Source organism: Phodopus roborovskii, unplaced genomic scaffold, assembly GCF_943737965.1.
Source record: "Phodopus roborovskii unplaced genomic scaffold, PHOROB, whole genome shotgun sequence".
NCBI classification, from domain to species: domain Eukaryota; kingdom Metazoa; phylum Chordata; class Mammalia; order Rodentia; family Cricetidae; genus Phodopus; species Phodopus roborovskii.
Genome location: NW_026126571.1, coordinates 27848130 through 27856232, shown reverse-complemented (window position 1 = coordinate 27856232; position 8103 = coordinate 27848130). Strand labels below are relative to the sequence as shown.

At 53.5% G+C, this 8103-nt stretch overlaps 1 protein-coding gene across 1 annotated transcript; it reads left to right on the top strand.

Moving 5' to 3' along the window:
* Positions 1-1611: 1611 nt before the first annotated feature.
* En2 (engrailed homeobox 2) lies at positions 1612-5540 on the top strand. The gene is made up of 2 exons (XM_051203159.1): positions 1612-2299; positions 5217-5540. The coding sequence occupies exons 1-2, from the start codon at positions 1639-1641 to the stop codon at positions 5531-5533; spliced, it is 978 nt and encodes a 325-aa protein (XP_051059116.1). The 5' UTR covers positions 1612-1638; the 3' UTR covers positions 5534-5540.
* The last annotated feature ends 2563 nt before the right edge of the window (positions 5541-8103 follow it).

Sequence of the window (8103 nt, the reverse complement as noted above, 5' to 3'; positions counted from 1 at the left end):
GATGGTTTTGAGGATTTGGCTAAGCAGTCATCACTCCTTTCTAAAATAGAAGATTGAGTTATAAACTTCTTAAACAATTCTTTTATTTCTCCTTCCTTAAACGGAGCCCTAAATTGTATTCTCGCATAATAAAGTTCTATGTTCGGGTTCCCGAAGAGCCACTGTCCAAGGATGGACTCCTTCCCTGTGCATGCGCGTCCTGCACAGACACAGGCATGCTCGCTGAGAGTAGGTGTCTGTAGGAGGAGACACCTCTTGCCTGGCGATTAGGACTCGATGCTGCCGGGTAACCAAAGTCAATGTAAGTGACAATTTTCTCCTCCACCAGCAAGGAAAGCTGGTTACAAACCTCTCTTTGTATGTCGCCAGCTCATTTAATCTTATTTATGCATTTTTGTGCAAGGAATTGTGGGATCTCTCCCCACCGTAAACAATATAGGAATGTTAAAAATAACAATGTTCCAACGTCTATTCACTTAGGCGTAGCAGTGACCTGGCGAGACTGTCACAGGGTTCTTCAGTTTTCAGAGCCGAGAGGGACCGAAGAAGTGCTACGGAGCACTGAGGACTCGGTGGAGGATCTGACTGCGTTACAGGCTCGCGCGCCCCCAGCCCTGAGCGCGGCCGCTTTAAGGGGGGGAGGGGAGGCGGTGGCGGGGGAGGGGCGGCAGGAGGTTCCTGTCACCGAGCTGCCGCCGGCTCGTCACGTGGATGCGCGGCGCGGCGGCCATTGGCCCGAGGCACGTGTCCAGGAGACCGGCCCGCGACGTCACTCGAGGGGGCTCTGTTAAAAATAAGAACAAAAATCCAGAGTGAAAGTGTCTCAGGTTGCTCTAAGTGGCCTGAAAATTTCCCGAGCCCTCGCGGAAGCGGAGGCGGCGAGGGCGCGCGGACCGGGAGGGAGTGCGGGAGGCCCACCCGGCCCAGCCTCCCGCCCCTCACCCATGCGGCTCGGGCCGCGGGGCTGCGCGGGGCTCAGCGGGGGCGCAGCCGCTCGCCCGTGGGGCGCCCCGGCCCGCAGCGGGGCGGCGGCCAGGCGCGGGGAGCCCCGGGGCGGGCGGAGCGCAGCGCGGGCCCGCGGGCCTCCATGTGCGTGCTGGCGGCAGCGGGCGCGCTGAGCGCTCGCGCCCCGCAGCTTCGAGGGCCGGCCGGGACAGGCGGGCAGCGACGGCCGAGCGGCGGCGGCCCGGGCGGGCCCAGGCGGCGGTGAGCGCGGGGAGCGCGCTGCCTGCATGCGTGCAGCTCTGACCCGCGGTGGCCGAGGCGGCTGCGCCGGAGCCGGAGATTGCCGGCCACCGAGGGGAGTGCGGAGCTGAGCAGACGTCCCAGGTCCCCCGCTGGAGTACGGTGACTGTCTAAAGCCGGGTGCGCTGCCGAGACCGGGACCTACCTCCTTTGAATCTCCCTGCATTCCTGGCCAGGCGGGGGACTCTGGGTTTTTGTTAACGCACTTCGTGGATCCAAACGTGGCTCGGCTCGGAGCGCTCCTGGCGACCTGTAAGACTTCAGCCCTGGCCGCAGCCACCGCTTGCGCCTTTGGAGGACTCCGCTGGGTGGGGGCTCGCGGGTGTCGGTGTGTGCCGCGGGCCGGTCTGAGGTTGCGTTGGTGGAGAGGCGGTTTGGGATTTTCTGTGAAGCATGGAGGAGAATGATTCCAAGCCCAGCGAGGCAGCGGCGGAGGCGCAGAGGCAGCCGGAATCCAGCCCCGGCGGCGGCTCGGGCGGCGGCAGCAGCCCGGGCGATTCGGACACTGGCCGCCGGCGGGCTCTGATGCTGCCCGCGGTCCTGCAGGCGCCAGGCAACCACCAGCATCCGCACCGCATCACCAACTTTTTCATCGATAACATTCTGCGGCCTGAATTCGGCCGCCGAAAGGACACCGGGACGTGCTGTGCTGGTGCGGGCGGAGCTAGAGGCGGCGAAGGCAGCGCTGGCGGTACAGAGGGTGGCGGCGGTGCAAGCGGAGCCGAACAGATCCTGGGGTCAGGCGCCGGGGAGTCCCGGCCGAACCCAGCATGCGTGCCCAGTGCCGGAGGGCCGCTCTCCGCCGGTGGCGGCGACTCTGCGGCTGACGGAGAAGGCGGCTCCAAGACACTATCGCTGCATGGCGGGGCTAAAAAAACGGGCGACCCAGGCGGTTCTTTGGATGGGGCGCTCAAGGCCCGAGGCTTAGGCGGCGGTGACCTGTCGGTGAGCTCCGACTCGGACAGCTCTCAAGCCAGCGCCACCCTGGGCGCACAGCCCATGCTCTGGCCGGCTTGGGTCTACTGCACGCGCTACTCTGACCGGCCTTCTTCAGGTGAGCCTGTGGGACCGGCTGACCCAGCCCGCTAAGGGAAGACCCGCGGGACTGAGGAGGGCGCTTCCCGGGGAACTTACACAGAGGAAAAGAATCATATTTTCTCCTGAACACACAAAGGCTTACACTCCTAACGGACTGCAGCACTGTCTCGCCAATGCTGGACAGAGCAGCGACCAGGCAGTAGCAAGCAGGACTGGTTCTCTGGATGAAAGCAGACTTAGGACAGATCTCTCTCTCTCTCTCTCTCTCACTTCTCTCTCTCTGTCCCCTTTTGTGGACATCTTGCTGCCTTTAATGTCGTGCCCTGCAGTAGCAGTAGTTGTTTAGTGGGAATGGGGGTAGCTGGAAGGTGCTCAGGAAGTGAGCACTTGTCCTGTGTAACCCCCCACCACCACTCTGGAACCCGGAAACTCAGCTAGATTATTCCAAGGCTGTGTGCTCTTCTCCACTCTTGGCCTAGGGTGACCACTGCAGAGGAGCAGGAAGGACTACAGGGAAGTGGAGAAAACGGAGACACCTTTTCCCCTTTGTCACTTTATTTGGCGAACCATGAGTAGCATCACAGCATCCTGCCAGTAGGCAGCTTGGAAAGGGTGCATCCATCCCAGAGCCTAAATACCACTAGCAGAAAGGAAGCTGCAAGGGTTTTATGGTGCTGCCAAGAGTAAGAAAGAGGCAGTTTCCAGGGATAGGGGTGTGTGAGGAGGTTTGGGACATATTTCCTTAATTCATTTATAATTTTTAAGACCCCATAGAAACCACCAGCTACATTAGATGCGGGTCTATGGTTAGGAAGCGCCATTAACAACGGGTTTCATTTGTCCGGGAGCTGAGTGAGGCCCCGCTAACCCACCCTCCCCGGAATCCTCAGTTGTTTTACGGGTGTCCTTTACCCATGTTCATAGCAAGACTGGGTCACTCTCGACTACCTTCTTGCAGTATCCGGTATGGCCCTGATGAAATCCAAATTTTTGCTGCTAGACCTGAAATTTGCTCCATTGTTCTCTCCTCCCTCCTTTGTTAATATTTAATTAACATATAGGCTCACAAAGCCGACTGGCCTTGAGTCGCGGTCGGCTTTGTGCGGAGCCCGCGCGCGAGTCCGGGCTGCGCCGAGCCCTGGCGGCCGGCGGATTCTGCAGCATGGCCCGCGTGGTTCATCTTGCAGCTTTCCTAGGCTTAACGAAACCTCTTCCCTGTAAGTAATATTTCTTTCCTGGGTGTTTGAGAAAGAATGGAGGGGCAGAGCATACTTGCTGAGGTTTGGTTCTGTTTCCGGGTCCCCTAAGTGTTTGCCTTTTAGAAGAGAATTCACAGAAAGAGGAACCGAAAGTATGGATTTAAGGAGACGTTCTTTCTCCGAAATAAGAATTATCGGAGACTGGAGTGTGTGTTAAAGAACACAAACTCCAGCGTGGAGGAGGCTGGAACATAGAGACCTCGTGCTTCCAGAGGAGGGGACGAGGGGAGTCTGAAATCCGCTCTAGAAGTAGGAGGTAGGGCTGAGTAGGCCAAGCCTCCTCCTTGCTTAGCCTCCTGTCCTGGCATATTTGCGGGTCCCAGGGTCGGTGCATGGCCCTGGAAGCCTCAGTGGCCAGGTGAAAGCCAGGTCCAAGGGCGCCCAGTCCGTGCTCCCTTGCCTTCAGCATGGATGCGAAGGTGAGTGTGTGGCATGGCGGGTGTGTGTGACCCCCAAACACCAGGAGTTGGATCTGTACATTCTGAATCTCCTCTGGTGCCCACAGACCCTTTCGGGTTTGCCTTCTGATGAGAGCGTTCAGATCCCATTTGGCTGGAAGTGAGAGAGTCCTCTTCTGCCCTGGATCTGTCCGCTGCCCCTGATTCCTGAATGGGTACCTCTCTAGGCAGTGGGTGAAGGAGTTAGATACCAAACAGCCGGTTCCCTCGCCACTCCCATAGCGCAGGGCTGAACATCCAGTTCCTAGCCATGAAGGGGGAGGGTCTGGCCCTCTCCAGCCTCTTCCGCTTCTAGCGGAAGGAGCCTCAATGGAAGGACTGTAAAGCTCCTTGAAAGTTAATTCATGCTCCTTGCACCGACACAGACCTAGAAATGTCTCTGCTTCTAGCTGGTGGTCTGCCTGGCCTTTCCAGTACCCTGTGATCTTCTGACCCCAACAAAGAGAACCCTGTATTCCAACATTCTTAGCAGTTTACCCTTTCCCTAGGAGGGCTAGATCCTGGGACCCTACTGCCCACCACACTTGCCTCAACCGCTGGCAACTCCATAGGGAGAAGGGGGTGGGACCCTTTGTGAGGACACTGATAGGAGGGTCACTTGCCCAAGGTCAGTTGGGTGAGCAGGTGACCAGCTTCTGCTAAAGCAGTCCCAGGCTTGGGATGGAGGTGAGAGGGACAAGCCACCATGGTCAGCACCTGGGTAGGAACCAGGCCTCTCTCCTGGAGGGAAGGATTTAAAGCAGGAGATTCCAGAGGCTCAGTAGAGGTGCTCCATTGGAGTCCTTCAAGGAAACAATGAACTTGGGCTCACCAGGCCACACAGAAGGGGGCTCTGGTGATGGCTCAGTCCTGAGCCCTCCTTGTTGGAGGTTATGTAGGAAGGGGCCAGGATTCCCCCTGACTGACCCCATCTCCTTTCTCCACTCACCTACCAGGTCAGGTCCTCTTTGCTGGGACAGTCTTGGAAAGGAATGGGGGAGGGGGGGCAAACACGAACAAGATCAGAAAGTTTTTGGTTGGGCATTCCTTCTTCGGTTAGCTTTTATTAGGATTCCCTAGGCCTTTTAGTAAAATTTGCCATTCCACCCCCTCCCCCTTGTGTGGACTTGGGCAAGTCATTTTTTTTTTTTGCAGATTCTCTGTAACCTCTCAAACTTGGGCAACTAGTAAGCAGATAGACTCCAGCAGCTAGTAACCTCTGCCCTCTCTCCTACAGGTCCCAGGTCCCGAAAACCAAAGAAGAAGAACCCGAACAAAGAGGACAAGAGGCCACGCACAGCCTTCACCGCTGAGCAGCTGCAGAGGCTCAAGGCCGAGTTTCAGACCAACAGGTACCTGACCGAGCAGCGGCGCCAAAGTCTGGCACAGGAGCTCAGCCTCAACGAGTCTCAGATCAAGATCTGGTTCCAGAACAAGCGGGCCAAAATCAAGAAAGCCACAGGCAACAAGAACACTCTGGCGGTGCACCTCATGGCGCAGGGCCTATACAACCACTCCACCACGGCCAAGGAGGGCAAGTCGGACAGCGAGTAGGGCAAGCAGGGTGGGGCAGGCCGGCCAGGTCTAGGGCCTCGCAAAAACAATGCAATAATTTAAAAACCGTGAACAAAGGGCCAGTGTATAAAGATTATACCAGCATTATCTGTGAAAATCCCGTGTATTAGCTATGGTTCTACAATAATGTATGTACATATAATTTACAGATGGTGTAAAATCCAAAATATCTGACTATAAAATATTTTTGAGTTTTTTGTGTTAAAAAGGTTATGCTAATTTTGTTATTATTATTCTTTCTGCAAAGGGGGCTGTTTAGGCTTTCATCTTTTTCTTTTTCTTTTTTTCTTTTTTTTTAATCCCCTAAGCTCCATTATAGGACATCGGACACTTTTTTTTTTTTTGAAAGAAAAAAATTAAAACAACTTGCTAAAGTCCAAAGAATTTTTATTGCTGCATTTCACAGGACTGTGAACCGAATAAATAGCTCCTATTTGGTCTGTGGGTTCTGCCGATTGCTTTGTGCTGGCTTGGCTGGCTGTAGGAAGTGCCAGTGTGGTGATGGAGAGCTCTGGACTTCAGTGGGGGGGGGGGGGGATGCAATTCTTAGGCTAAGATCGGAGGAAGTCCTTGGCTCTCCAGGCACCTCTCCACACTGCCTTGATGCCTTGTACTGCCTCTCCTCCCAAGCACCTCAGAGGCCTGCGCTGGCCACCGCTGAGTGTCTGCTTCTGTGTTGCTGACCCCAGTCCTGCAACAGCCCCATGGTGACCTGCTAGCACCAACTCTCCTGCCTTGAACACTGTAGGCAGTGCTTGGCATCTAGGAAGAAGGGGAAGTGTGACTTGAAGGCTTCGCTGCTGCACTTGGCTTGCTTCGCTTTGGAAACCGCTAGCCCTGACCCATAAGCCCCCTGAGATCAGCTTCGAGGCCCTGGCAGAGCGAGTTGGTACGTCTTCCTTTCCTTTTTCCTCTTTTTTTCTTTTTCACTTATTTTTGAGTGGTAAATACTTGTATGTGTACATACTCGTGTATGCATGTGCACGCACACCCCAGGCCTGTGTGAAGCTGGGGTTTTGGAGCTTGCAGCTACCTTCACTTTCAAAGGAACTCGGAACCCTCCTGAATCTAGAAGTGTGTAAATAATCATTTCTTATCACTTTTTGTCTTTTTGTTTTTTAAGAAAATATACATTTTATTTTTTGAAGGTGTGGTACTGTGTAAATTAAATATATTCAATATATCCCTCACCGAGTACATATATATATATATAAACAAACACATTATATATAACTCCACACTGTCTTCTGTTTAGTGTATGGGAAAAGGTGTCCAAATGTCCACCTGGGGCCAGCACAGGGCCCAGGGGTGTTCTCGGCTGAGCTGGCCGTCAAGCTGCCTGCTGAGGACTGACGGTGGGTCTCTCTCTTGCCTTAAATCTCTTTATTTCACTGCGCCAATACTTTCACTTTGTATATATTAGTGCCAACCTTCTGAAAAGGAAGCTATAAAAGCAAAAGTTGTAATTTAAAAGTCTGTGAACAACCGTCTGCTGCTTGGGAATCGGTGAAACGACATGCCTTTTTAGCAGGAAGCAAATCTGTCCTTTTTTAAGTTTATAAAATGTGCATTTTACAGTATCAAATATTTATAATCTTATGAGAAATGGATGAATGTTCCCTACTTACAACTGTGGTTATCAAACTTGTGAACATTCCCACCCGTGCATTTTCGTGTGTTTAAATTCTTGAAAGTTACATTAAATAAAAAGAAACGACTCTTTATTATAAAATGGTGGTGGTGGAAGCTGGACTTTTTTCCTGTCTGTGTCTGAGCTCAGGAACCATCTTGAGGTGGTCTCCCTAGCGCCCAGGTGCCGCACCTACCCTTGGAACAAGAGGAGATAGTTTAAGTACTGACCTTGGAATATCTAGCATATAAGCACAGGACAGAGGAAGTAATTTCTGTCTCCATTTAGTCTCCAGGGAAAATGAATCAAAGTGCATGGCTTCCACTCACTGGAGTTTCTACCCCACCCTCCCCCCTTTATGGGGGGGAGGGCTGGATGGAAGAACTCATGCTCCTGCAGAGAGGGTCTTTCCCTAAAAGCTACTTCCCTTCTCCTCACCTCCACCCACAAAGCAAAGGGTATCTATCTCCTGCAGGACTCTGGGGAAAGGACAGGCTCTGAAGTGGCAGCTCTGAGGCACGGTGTTCTACACAGTTCATGAAGCCAAACTGCTATATTCTCAAACTTTCTTGGCTTGAAAGAGAGTTGTGTTGTTTTGCTTTTATTCCCAGGAAGAGAAACCCAGTGTCAAGGATTGTTTGTTGCCAAGGGCGACCTTCTAGGCAGTTTCAGTAAGACTCTGGCCACAAGACCATCAGGGATTCCTAGGACCCTAGCCCCTGCCACTCTGGGGACCCTCAAGGAATAGGGTTGGGCCCACTGTGGAGGGGGCACCATGCCACTCCCCAGAAGCACACCAGGGTTCCCATTTTCTACCTACCTCCGAGGATTTAGCTTTAAAACAATGGCACAGTTTACATTAATCTGTTGACCTCCCTCCATTTTAATAAAAATATAACAACACCCATCTATTTTCAAA